The 13,629-nt window shown below is 53.8% G+C and overlaps 1 protein-coding gene across 1 annotated transcript; it reads right to left on the bottom strand.

Annotated features, from left to right (window-relative positions):
- Nucleotides 1-1,142: 1,142 nt before the first annotated feature.
- On the bottom strand, nucleotides 1,143-6,574 carry LOC102442140 (retinaldehyde-binding protein 1-like; the record flags this gene model as incomplete). Its single annotated transcript, XM_023749091.1, has 6 exons — nucleotides 6,440-6,574; nucleotides 6,250-6,351; nucleotides 5,491-5,634; nucleotides 3,893-4,097; nucleotides 2,652-2,830; nucleotides 1,143-1,333 (listed from the first exon to the last, which is right to left on the bottom strand). Coding segments are annotated over exons 1-6 (956 nt in total), but the record flags the coding sequence as incomplete, so codon positions are not given.
- Between the last annotated feature and the right edge of the window lie 7,055 nt (nucleotides 6,575-13,629).

Below are 13,629 nucleotides of genomic sequence, written 5' to 3'. Positions count from 1 at the left end.
CCCGATGAAGAAATGAATGGTAGCTCGCTGGGTTTGTAGGGGATCGGGCTTTCCAAACCCACTTGCCTGCTGAGTGACTGCAAACTATCATAGACACGGGGACACCTCTGTCATGCTCACTGTCCCCCACCCATCCCCGCCTTCCTTCCCCAGGTGCACGGACAGCAGACTTATGAGCTCTAAGGAAGGACTCATGGCCCCGCCAGCGTGGCTCAGTGGTTGAGCGTCGACCTAGGAACCAGGAGGTCATGGTTCGATTCCCGGTCAGGCCATGTGCCCGGGTTTCGGGCTCGATCTCCAGTGCAGGGCTGCAGGGCGTGCAGGAGGCAGCTGATTAATGATTCTCTCTCATCATTGATGCTTCTATCTCTCTCTCCTTCTCCCTTCCTCTCTGACATCAATACAAAATATATTTTAAAAAAAGGACTCATGACATTTCCAGGAGTGAGTGAGTGTCACGGGCATTAGTAATATCCTCTCGGGATAAATTCACATTCAAAGAGACATAAGCAGACACAGTGGGATTTGGGGTCAGAAGGTGTAAGTTCAAGTCCGGCTTCTGCCACTTTAGAGTTTTGTGACCTTGAGAAGTCACACAAATCTCTGAGCCTCGTTTTCCAGGTTTTAAAAATGAAGCAGGAACGCCCTGGCCGGTGTGGTTCAGTGGATAGAGCGTCGGCCTGTGGACCAAAGATGTCCCGGGTTCGATTCCAGGCAAGGGCATGTACCTCAGTTGCAGGCTCCTCCCCGGCCTGGGCCCTGGTCAAGGACGTGTGCAGGGGGCAACCAATCGATGTCTTTCTCTCACATCAATGTTTCTCTCGGTCTCTCCCTCTCTCTTCCATGCTCTCTCTAAGAATCAATGGAAAAATATCCTCAGATGAGGATTAAAAAAATAGATAAAAATTAAAAAAATAAAAATAAAAAATGTGGAAAAAATGAAGCAGGAAGCAGCGAGAGGATGCTGTCTCCGGGTAGATGAGTTAATGAACGTGAATCCCTGTCCCACTGTCGATCACCACGCAAGTGTCTGTGTTTGGCGTTGCCCTTTGTGGCCCATTCTCAGCTCCCTGCCGGCACCGTTAAACCAGGACACCAGGCCCGGCCGCCTAGCCTTCCGCCCTGTGCTGGGGTCCCCCCACCACCCCGCCGCGGGCCGGCGCGGAGGCCTCACCTGGAGCATGTCCACCATCTTCCTGAGGTCGGTGGCCCGCAGCCCCGCAGCCTGCTGCAGCGTGAAGCCCCGGAAGTTCTCCACGATGCAGAAGCCGTTGATCTGGGTCTCCTCGTTCTCCAGCAGCTTCTCCAGGATGAAGCAATAGGCCTGCAAGATCTGGGCACAGGGACCAGGCTGCCAGCCCCGGCCGCAGCGACCAGGTCCTGGCGGGGGAGCCGACTGGTGCACCCTTATCGGAGGTCACTTGTCACCCACCGTCACCGGCTTAGAGCTGGGACACTCCCCCTCTGTGAATGGGTCCCAAGAAATAACCGCGAGTGTCCCAGCCATGGTGAGATGCCAGCGTGCTTCTCCCTGTCCCCTTTAAACTTCATTGTATTTGCCAAGGCTTTTTAAAATATATATATATATATATATATATTTTTTTGCCCTGGCTGGCTTGGCTCAGTGGATAGAGCGTCAGCATGCGGACTGAAGGGCCCCGGGTTCAATCCCGGCCAGGGGCACTTGCCTGGGTTGCGGGCTCGATCCCCAGTAGGGGGTGTGCAGGAGGCGGCCAATCAATGATTCTCTCTCATCATTGATGTTTCTATCTCTCTCTCTCTCCTCTCCCTTCCTCTCTGAAATCAATAAAGAAATATATTCAAAGTATATATATATATTTTTTTTATTAATTTCAGAGAGGAAGGGAGAGGGAGAGAGAGAAACATCCATGATGAGAGAGAATCATGGATCGGCTGCCTCCTGCACGCCCCCTACTGGGGATCGAGCCCGCAAGCCGGGTAGGTGCCCTTGACCAGAATCAAACGTAGGACCCTTCAGTCCGCAGGCTGATGCTCTATCCACTGAGTCAAATCGGCTAGGGTGCCAAGACTTTTTTTAAAATGTATTTTTTTAAATTGATTTCAGAGAGGAAAGGAGAGAGAGAGAAACAACCATGATGAGAGAGAATCATGGATCGGCTCCCTTCTGCACGCCCCACACTGGGGATGGAGCCTGCAACCCGGGCATGTGCCCTGACCGGGAATCGAACCGTGACCTCCTGGCTCATAGGTCAACACTCAACCACTGAGCCATGCAGGCCGGGCAGGGCAGCTGTCTTAAGGGCTTGACCCATGGCATCGCCTACGCGTCAATGCCAAGACGTCAGGCTGCTAACGAGGCTGGAGCCTGCGTGTGCTCTCCAGAACCCCTCCCCGCTCTCCCTGTTCTTTGTGGCTCTCAGCTTCCAACCTTGGGCTGAGCCCAGCCCGTGGCCCACAGCTGTCACCCCGGTTGGCAGGGACACCGGGACCCTTGGCCAGCGGGCCCGGCCTGCAAAGCTGCTGGGTTTCCCAGCTGCCCTGGCCACCCTAGGAGTCAGTTCTCCCCCAGCTGGACAGGGCCTGGTGGCCGTGGCTGCCTGCCTCCCCCTCCCCCACCTCGCAGAGTGACAGCCCCACAGAGGCCAGGGCTGGGGGAGGGACTCGCTGACCTCGTCAAAGGTGATTTCTTCGCAGTCCCAGTTCTCGATGTTGAAGAGCATGACCACTCGGCCGTACTTGTCCCGACTGGAGAGGACGCCGGGGTAGCCGGCCTCGACGGTGCAGCGGACGGCCTCCAGGGACAGGCTGTCGAAGAGCTCGGGGTACTGCAGCCGGAAGTGCACGTAGCCTGGCGCAGGGAGAACAGAGGGGCCCCTCAGGGAGCCAGCCCGTCCTAGGGGGGGAGGGGATCCCGAGGCCTGCGTGGCACCGAGCAGGACACCCCCTCTCTGGGATAATTGCAGCGGGAATCAAGACTCTAGGCCGGAACATCATTGGTCAACTGCCCACAGGTGAGGTGGGACCCTAAATCTGAGGACGGCACCTACTGGGTCTTCCTCTCTCCCACGGGCAGGGGCTCAGGTGTCTCCGTTGGGCACAGGGTGAGCTGAGTGGGGTGAGGAGAGGATAAAATCAAACCCCAAGCCCTAGCTGGTGTGGCTCAGTGGATAGAGCATTGGCCTGAGGACTGAAGGGTCCCGGGTTCAATTCCAGTCAAGGGCACACGCCCGGGTTGCGGGCTTGATTCGTAGTGTGGGGCGTGCAGGAGGCAGCCAATCAGTTATTCTCTCTCATCATTGATGAGATGATGATGTCTCTCTCCACCCCCCTTTGCTTCCTCCCGCCTCTCTAGTCTATCCCCAATGGATTTCATGTAACCCATCTACATCCCTTCCTTTGATTGCCATGTATAAATACAGATGTAACCCGCCATTCTCCGGAGCATTATCTCAATCCATTGAGGTTCTGCTTCCTTCCATATGTCAACAGTTTGGCTCAAATAAACTCACAAAAATTCTTTACAGGTTTGATTGTTTTTATGTTAACACGGTTCTACTCATTGAGTCCTAAGACTGAGAGGACAGGAGCCAGATCTCTAGGAATCTGGTCCTGCCCCATTCATTCATTCATTCATTCACCTGCCCCATTCATTCATTCATTCATTCGTTCACCTGCCCCATTCATTCATTCATTCGTTCACCTGCCCCTTCATCATTCATTCATTCATTGTCACAGCTGAGCGGGATCGCCCACATCTGACAGTTTTAGGGGGAAAGATAAGGAGGCTCCGAGACGCTCCGGGCAGGGAATGGGAGGGACGCCGAGGGGTCAGTGTGAGCTGTGGCTGCGTGAGGGTCAGCACCACCCTCCTCACCTCCTCTCCTCCCCCAGCATCCCAGCGCGGCCTCACCTCTGAGCAGCTGGTAGGCGCGCTCCACGTGGAACTTGCGGGCGCGGATGAAGCGCAGGAAGAAGGCGCTGTCCCTCCCCCGCACCTTCTCGGCCACCGCGCAGGCCAGCTCCTGCCCGGAGGCCGCCTGCTCCCGCACCAGCTCCTGCAGCGCCCGCACCGCCTCTTCCCGCGTCTCCTCCCTCTCGTTCAGCTCGTCCTTGGCCTGGAACAAAGTGGGAGCAGGAAGTCGCGGGTAGGTGCTGTGCGGGGCGGGACACAGGCACACAGGGTGAGACCTCGCTGGGGACACCTGGCTGTATTGGGAGAACATTAGGTCCATCTGTCCATCTGCTCATCCTGGCTTGTTGGCACGACGTAGCCAAAGGTCTGAATGTCTGTCATCGTAACAGCCTGCACTTGGTTAGCCCTCTGCCCAGTCCTTGAAGTACATTGTGTTTTTCACCCATGAACCAGGTCACGGTTTGATTCCCGATCGGGGCACATGCCCTGGTTGCAGGCTCAATGCCCAGCAGGGGGCGTGCAGGAGGCAGTCGGTCCATGATTCTCATCATTGATGCTTCTCTCTCTCTCCCTCTCCCTTCCTCTCTGAAATGCTTCTCTCTCTCTCCCTCTCCCTTCCTCTCCCAGCCCTGACCGGTTTGGCTCAGTGGATAGAGCGTCAGCCTGAGGACTGAGGGGTCCTGGGTTCGATTCCGGTCAAGGGCATGTACCTTGGTTGCAGGCACATCCCCTGTAGGGGGTGTGCAGGAGGCAGCTGATCGATGTTTCTCTCTCATCGATGTTTCTAACTCTCTATCCCTCTCCCTTCCTCTCTGTAAAAGATCAATAAAATATATTTTTTAAAAGATAGCTCTAGCTGGTTTGGCTCAGTGGATAGAGCATCGGCTTGCGGACTGAAGGGTCCAGGGTTCGATTCCGGTCAAGGGCACATGCCCAGGTTGCAGGCTTGATCCCCACAAAGGGGCGTGCAAGAGGCAGCCAATCCATGATTCTCTCTCATCATTGATGTTTCTATCTCTCTACTTCTCCCTTCCTCTCTGAAGTCAATAAAAATAATTTTTTAAAAAAAGTCCCTAATATCAGAGTCTAGGACAGGGGTGGGCAAACTTTTTGACTCGAGGGCCACAATGGGTTCTTAAACTGGACCGGAGGGCCGGAACAAAAGCATGGATGGAGTGTTTGTGTGAACTAATATAAATTCAAAGTAAACATCATTACATAAAAGGGTACGGTCTTTTTTTTTTTTTTTTTTTTAGTTTTATTCATTTCAAACGGGCTGGATCCGGCCCGCGGGCCGTAGTTTGCCCACGGCTGGTCTAGGACATCCCTGGCCGGAGGCCCCAGGTCCCGCATTGGTCTCAGGGAGCCCTGTGGGGGCTGTAGACTTGGATAGGCCGGCTGATGTCTGGCCAGCCCGGCGGCTGCCAGGCCTGACCTCCAGGAGGCCCCCTAGCACAGGCCAGCCCATGAGGTTCAGGACAACCGGGAGAGCTGGGGCAGGACGCTGTCTCCAGCAGCGAGGAGGCCATCAACATCCCCCCTTGCTGCCTCCCTCACCTGCCAGCCCCCGCCCCCCGCCCCTGGGACCACCTCACCTTCTGCAAGGTGTGTGGGGGCAGCTCGCTGCACTGGCCAAAGACAGGCCCGTGGTCCTTGGTTGTGAGCCGCTCCAGCTGGGCGCGCAGCTGCTGTTCCTCTTCAGGGACCTCGCGGAAGGTGCCCGCCTGCGTGGAGAGGCGTCAGGAAAAAGCAGTGACAGGTTCCCATCAGCCTGAGCCAGCCGAGCCCATGGCCGGCTGGGACCCTACCCTAGGGCTCCGGCCCAAGGTGGCTGGCGTCCAGGGCCACAGAGAGGTTGTAGGGGAGAATGGCCATGACTGTGGGCAGACCAGGGGTGGAAACGCAGGGAGGGGCAGGACAGGGGGAAGGTGGGTGGAGGGGAGCCCCAGGGCGCAGGGGTACTCACCCCCCCTGACATGCTGCCTCCAGGAGCCTGAGTCCCGGGCCTCTGTCCTGGGGGAGGGGGTCGGGGCAGCAGTGGATGGAGAAATTGCAGATCTGGTCTCGGAACTGCGGCTCTCAAACTTTCCCCCGCATCACAGTCACCTGGGGCATTGGTTGTCGTCCGGCTGAAATTCCTTATTTAAATGCACATTCACATTTCATTGATACTTATGTGCTACGTCTGCCAACAGGCCGGTCTGGCTCAGCCTGGAAAGTAGCCGGTTGGTTTCCGTTTTACAGGCGTCTGTGCTGTGCGCGCCTCCCCCCCTACCCCCCCATCCCTGACTCTTCACCGTAGACCTGGACTCCCCCCGCCTCCCTGCCCAGCTGGGCCCCTGATGCTGACTTACCTGCTGGGCCCGCAGCTCCTCTTTGGGGCCACCTGGTTGGTGCCTGTATCCTGGGGGAGCCCTGGCGGTCACCTCCGCCGGGGGCGTGGTCCTGTCAGCAGGCTGGGATTAGAATGTCACAAGGAACTTCTCAGGGCCCGTGATTTCCTGTTCAATCAGGCTCACGGGAGGCCCAGATTGGGACAAGCACAGCGCCAGGGGGCTGAGGGGGTCGGCCCGGGTCCTCTGGAGCCGCCTCAAAGCCCTCCTTTGTGTGGTCTGCCCGGAGTTCCTGCTCAGCCATGTGGAAGCCGGGCTTTGGGGGTGGGATCTGGGCCAGCCCCATTCCCCCCTCCCTGCCCTCTCCCTCCTCCCAGGGGGCCCCGGGAGCTCACACCCAGAGGAAGGCTTGCAGGAGGCACAGAGAGATTTTAAAGGTGATTGCCGATGCAATGGCAGCTTGGGGGAATCCAGACCTGCCACCCTCTCCACTAGCCCCGCGGGGCCTGGCGAGGGAGTTGTCACCTCCACGGTGAGGGGGGCCAGTGGGGAAAGGCAGCTGGTTAGGCTGAGGGGGAGACAAGACTAGATAGGCCGACCCCCCTGCTAGGCAGTTTGTGCAGTGGTAGGACCACTTTTTTTTTTTTTAAATTGATTTCAGAGAGGAAGGGAGAGGGAGAGAGAGAGAGAGAAACATCAATGAGGAGAGAGAATCATGGATCGGCTGCGTCCTGCACACCCCGCACTGGGGATGGAGCCCGCAACCTGGGCATGTGCCCTGATCGGGAATCGAACTGTGACCCCGAGGTTCATAGGTTGATGCTCAACCACTGAGCCACGCCAGCCGGGCCATCTCCTCTTCTTTTTTTTTTTTTTTTTTAATGATTTCTTCTTGCTCTGAGGATTCTTTTTTTTTTTTTAAATATATTTTATTGATGTTTTTACAGAGAGGAAGGGAGAGGGATAGAGAGTTAGAAACATCGATGAGTGAGAAACATCGATCAGCTGCCTCCTGCACACCCCCAACTGGGGATGTGCCCGCAACCAAGGTACATGCCCTTGACCGGAATCGAACCTGGGACCTTTCAGTCCGAAGGCGGACGCTCTATCCACTGAGCCAAACCGGTTAGGGCCCATCTCTTCTTTTTTTTTTTTTTATATTTTATTGATTTTTTACAGAGAAGAAAGGAGAGAGATAGAGAGTTAGAAACATCGATGAGAGAGAAACATCGATCAGCTGCCTCCTGCACATCTCCTACTGGGGATGTGCTCGCAACCCAGGTACATGCCCTTGACCGGAATCGAACCTGGGACCTTTCAGTCCGAAGGCCGATGCTCTATCCACTGAGCCAAACTGGTTAGGGCCCATCTCTTCTTATAAGGATACTAGTTGTATTGCATTAGGGCCTACCCTGATGACCTAAATCCAGGTAATTTACCTTAATTACCTTTAAAGACCCTACGGAAAGGGTCAAAGCAGCGGTTCTCAACCTGTGAGTCGCGACCCCTTTGGGGGTCAAACGACCCTTTCACAGGGGTCGCCTAAGACCATCGGAAAACACATACATAATTACATATTGTTTTTGTGATTAATCACTATGCTTTAATTATGTTCAATTTGGAACAATGAAAATACATCCTGCCTATCAGATATTTACATGACGATTCATAACAGCAGCAACATTATAGTTATTGAAGTAGCAACGAAAATAATTTTATGGTTGGGGGTCACCACAACATGAGCAACTGTATGAAAGGGTCGCGGCATTAGGAAGGTTGAGAACCACTGGTTTAAAGAGAATAAAACGGGGCAGAGAAAACTTACTGTGCTTAGCAGATACCTTGCAGAAGGCTTGCAACCTTGAGCACGGCATAGGCCAGATAACCACCAGACACCTGGCATGGGGAGGAACCAAGGACAACTGGACCCTTATGTCAGCAGAACAGCTTGCAGCCAGCCAGGATTAATAAAAACCTCTCTCTCCCTTCATTCTCCGCCGATTCCTTCCTCAGACTCGGTCCACCTGCACCCAGGTGTGTGAAATAGAAATCTCGTTTGGCTCCGTGGATAGAGCCTCGGCCTGCAGACCGAAGGGTCCCGGGTTCGATTCCAGTCAAGGGCACGTGCCTCAGTTGCAGGCTGCTCCCCGGGCTGGGCCTTGGTTGGGGCAAGAGGCAACCCATCGATGTGTTTCTCTCACATCGATGTTTCTCTCTGTCTTTCCCTCTCTCTTCCACTCTCTCTAAAAATCAATGGAAAAATATCCTCGGGTGAGGATGAACAAAAATAAAATAAAATCTCTTTTGATTGTGGCCTCATGTCATAGGTGCATGACCCCGGCTCACTCCGAACCTTTCACCTACCTCCAAACACAGTCACATTCTGAGGAATTAGGGGAGAGGACTGTGACATATGAATGTGTGTGGGGGGGGGGAGGACACAATTAAGTGCGTAACACCACTTTCAAGGAGGTCTCCGGTCAGAGCTGGGTGATGGAATCCATCACCAAGTGGGCCGCTCGGAGCTGGGCCGCTCGAAGCTGTAATAAACGCCCCAGGGCTTAGGAACAATAGAAGGTTACAGTTAAATCAGGTCATCGCAGTCTCTGGCTCTGTGGCAAAGACCACAGCTCCCTCTTAACATTTTTTACAAGCAGGTCACGGGTTAGCCAGGGGTGAAGAGCCTAACCTTTCTTTTTTTTCTTTTTCTTTTAAAAAAAAATATATTTTATTGATTTTTTTACAGAGAGGAAGGGAGAGAGATAGTTAGAAACATCGATCAGCTGCCTCCTGCACACTCCCTACTGGAGATGTGCCCGCAACCAAGGTACATGCCCTTGACCGGAATCGAACCTGGGACCCTTCAGTCCGCAGGCTGACGCTCTATCCACTGAGCCAAACTGGTTATGGCAAGAGCCTAACCTTTCTAAGGTATGAGTCTGTAACCTGTGGCCTTTCAAAGGTATGAGTCTGTGACCTGTGTTGAGAAATGGAGTGACGAACTTTGTGTGTGTGTAGCCAACCGTTTTGTGGTTTTTGTGAATAAAAGCTCGCTTCTGCATCTGGTCGGGGCTGCAGTTCCGTCCCTGCTACGGCCGGGAGCTGTAACTGCAGTTGCTGGCCAGCTAATCAAGGCTCCTAAATTCTACCCTTTGGCTCTGGTGGTTGCCCCATAACAGAGCTCTTCAGGAGGCCACCAGGCCATGAGGCCCATCCGGGAGCGGGGCTTTCTCCGGCATCGACTTCTCTTCGCAGCCCTTCTCCTGCCTCGGCCCTGCCCTTCCCTGTCTCAAGACTCACATTCACGTCTGGCTCCTCTGGCTGGAACAACAGCAGTGCCATTATTCAAGGAGAGACGCTGCCCTCATTGGCCTGGGCACCTGTGCCAGGCTGCAGGCAGGGACGGAGGGGGCCGCTGTGCCCCCGTTCTGCACTGTGGCAGGGGCCTGAGGAGTGTTATCTCACTCCTAGTCCTTCCAGATGTGAGGCAGAGTATAATCTCCCCCCCCCCCATATATATATATATTTTATTGATTTCAAAGAGGAAGGGAGAGAGGGGGAGATAGAAACATCCATGATGAGAGAGAATCATTGACTGGCTGCCTCCTGCACGCCCCCTACTGGGGATCAAGCCCGCAACCCGGGCATGTGCCCTTGACCAGAATCGAACCCGGGACCCTTCAGTCTGCAGGCCGACGCTCTATCCCCTGAGCAAAACAGCTAGGGACAAATCGCCATTTTTTCAGAACAAGAAACTGAAGCTGAAAAGCCACAACAGCTGGAAAGGTTGGAGACCCAAAAACTCTAAAGCCCCTCTCATCATTCAGCACAGGAGGCTGACCCCTTCCTCTAAAAATGAAGAGCCAAAGGGGTGTCCCTGCCCAGGGAAGTCACACCTGCCCCTGCCCCCTCACCCCAGTCCTGGGGAAGGTGACATCACCTCGGTTTCCTGGGAGCAGCCCAGGGGGCAAGAGTCTGGGCACTGCCTTTGGCTAGGAATAATTCTCCCAGGCCAGGGAGGGCTCGAGGCACATGGTCCCATTGCTATGGGGGCTGAAAGGAAGGAATTGGTGCTGATGACAGTGAGGTGATCTGCTAAAGGTTGAGGAGATAGAAAAATTTGAAATAATCCTTATTTTTCTTTTCTTTCTTTTTCTCTTTTTTGCAGCAAAGCAAGCAAGAATTTATTGGCTGCGGCAAAAACACAATTAGGGCCCTAACCGGTTTGGCTCAGTGGATAGAGCGTCGGCCTGCGGACTGAAGGGTCCCAGGTTCAATTCCGGTCAAGGGCATGTACCTTGGTTTCGGGCACATCCCCAGTAGGCGGTGTGCAGGAGGCAGCTGATCGATGTTTCTCTCTCATGGATGTTTCTAACTCTCTATCCCTCTCCCTTCCTCTCTGTAAAAAAATCAATAAAATATATTTTAAAAAACCAACACAATTAGGACAGTGAAACAAGGCAGGGTGTAGAACAAGCATGTCAAACTGGCAGCCCGCAGGGCACATGCCTCGTTTATTTGGCCTGTGTTAGCCTTTGAGTTTGACACGTTGGTGTAGAAGAAGCAACAGGAGAGCCCAGGCTGGGCTGCTTTGGCTCGCTGGGAACTCAGAGAAAAGGGGGCCGTGGACACAGGGTGGGGGGGTTGGCCCCGGATAAGCTGCCACTGCCCACTGCTCCCCTGGTTGCAAGTCTCATGGGGTCCCTTAGAAGGGAGGAAGTAGCAATGGCCCGGGACATGCTCTCCTGGGGGGAAGGGGGTACTGGGTCCTTTGCATTGAGGGTATTTATCTCTCTCTTGCACGTGGGGAATCTCAGGGGAGGGACTTAATAGAATATTCATCAGCTTGAAATAATCCTCATGAATAAAGGAATAGGCGATAGACTCTCTGCCCTCTCCCGCGTTGCTCTTTGCTTTACTGCAAATATTTAAACATTTATTGAGCATTTACTGATTTGCCAAACTATGCACTAAATGCTGGGGTTTCTCACGAGGAACAACCAAAAGCTGAGGGGTCACTGGCACCTCCAATGGACCCCGCCCTCTGCCTTCCAGACCTTCGGATGCAAAGACCATCGCTTCATTCGTCCCCTCTCCCTGCCCTGCCTCCCCAGCAGGACCCCAGCCCGCACTGCGCATGCTCACTCGGCGGTCCCGCGTTCGAGTTCACGTGCCGCGCCTCCCCCTCCCGCCCCGACTGTGCGTGGGCACGTCCGAGGACTCCCGACGGTTCCCCCACCCCATCGGCCTTCATGGTACAGTCCACCGCGGGCGCCCGGCGGCGGAAGCGCGCGGCGGGGGGCGGGGCCTGTTGCTCCGGGCGACGGAAGTGCGGGGGCGTGCAGTTGCGCGGGAGTTTTGGAAGTTAGCGGCGGTGTCGGGGCTGATTTGTCGGTGCGGACGGGCTCGGCGCGCGGCCCGGGCGGCGCGTTCGGCCCCCGGGAGGACGGAGCGGGTCTGTGAGGACAGCAGGGTCGCGTCCGGAGTTTCTGTGGCCCGGAAGGTCGAGGTGCGCAGTCTTGTCCCGTGGGTTTTCGCGTTTCTTCCCCACCCCCCCCCCCCCGGGGCGTGGGACGCTTCAGCCCTCGCGTTCGGCGCTTCCTCCGTCGAGATTCAGCGCCTCCGTCCCGTAATTAAAAATTAAATTTCCCTTAATGACCCCAAATACGGGCCTCCGTCGCTGCCACCGCGATAGCCCCCGTCACCTCCCGGCCTCTGCGCTTTGCACGCCGATGCCGCATGTGCTGTCGCAATCTTGTTAGACTCTCTGTGGCTCCAGAAATGTTGGTTGCTCTCTATTATTTGCAGAATCAAACCCAAATTCCTGCAGCTGGCATTTCACATCTTGCAGTTTATTCCCAACCCTCCCCTCTTTACACGCTGTCCTCATTTCCCCCAAATCAGTGTCTCGGGTCCCCGGGGCTGTGCCGTCGTCGTGACGCTCTCCCTCCCGGGAATGGGTACCAACACCGTCTGTTTATCCACATTTAGTCTCTGACCCCCGGTTCCCGCTTCCCGCTGCGGGGGAAGATGTGAACGTGTTTCTTTCTTCAGCCTAATTGCTCGTGTCTCCTTTGTTTTTATACCATTTAATTGGCCTTTGCGTTTACAGTGCAGTTTGTTTATTCTTTTACCAGATCTTACTTCGTATTATAATACATATTCTTGTCTATATATTTGTGTTTTTTTACACACACATATATACATTATATATATATAATGTATATATAGATATATTTCAGAGAGGAAGGGAGAGGGAGAGAGAGATAGAAACATCAATGATGAGAGAGAATCATCGATTGGCTGCCTCCTGCACGCCTCCTGCTAGGGATTGAGCCTGCAACCTGGGCACGTGCCCTTGACCGGAATCAAACCCGGGACCCTTCAGTCTGAAGTCCGACGCTCTATCCACTGAGCCAAACCAGCTAGGGCGCTATTTGTAATAATTTTTATATATTTGACATACTGTTAAATGAGTTTTGTTATGGGTAGATGCTAGAAAAACATAAAAATGTGGGCAAAGCCCTAGCCGGTGTTGCTTAGTGGATAGAGCGGCGGCCTGCGGACCAAAGGTCCTGGGTTCAGTTCTGGTCAAGGGCATGTACCTCAGTTGCAGGCTCCTCCCTGGGTCAGGCCCTGGTCAGGCTCGTGCAGGAGGCAGCCAATCCATGTTTCTCTCTGTCTTTCCCTCTCTCTTCCACTCTCCCTAAAAATCAATGGAAAAATATCCGCGGGTGAGAATAAAAAAAAAAAAGAAAAAGAAAAATCAAATTTAAAAAAATGTGGGCAAAATGATGAATCCACTTAATTAGAATAAACGTTTCTAGTAAGGACAGTCGAGGGAATTAATTCTCGAGATGATTTTGTTTGGCTAAGAATCACCTAACGGGTACGAGTTAGTAGTCCTTAGCCTGTTGCGTATCCACTGTGTGTTGTCCATAATATCTGTGAAATACGCAGTTCACAGAGAGGGAAGCGGGGGGAAAAGAAAGAAACCTTGTTTGCTTCTGGAAGTTTCATCAGCGCTGACACGTTTGCCTTCCAGTGCCCTGACGTGTGCAGCGATGGACCAGAAAATTCTGTCTCTCGCAGCAGAAAAGACGACAGACAGACTGCAGGCCTTTCTTCAAACCCTGGAGGGAGACGACGTGAGTACCGGGAAGCGTGTTCCCCCAAAATCAAAGGTCGTCCCGCCACTCCGTCTACTCCCCACTCTCCTTAGGAGACGAGGATTTGTATGGTTACAGTTCATGGAGGTTAAGAAATGAGGGAGAAAAATGGACAACTGGAGGGCATTTGTGTACATTTATACAACGACATAACATGCAAATATTTATGCAGCTGTGTGTATGATGAGCACATTAGTACACTTTTATGGTTCTTAGAACAATCTAATATGAA

Source organism: Myotis lucifugus, unplaced genomic scaffold, assembly GCF_000147115.1.
Source record: "Myotis lucifugus unplaced genomic scaffold, Myoluc2.0 scaffold_2745, whole genome shotgun sequence".
In the NCBI taxonomy this organism is placed as follows: Eukaryota; Metazoa; Chordata; class Mammalia; order Chiroptera; family Vespertilionidae; genus Myotis; species Myotis lucifugus.
The sequence above is the reverse complement of the archived record's forward strand: the minus strand, read 5'-3'. Positions and strand labels throughout refer to the sequence as shown.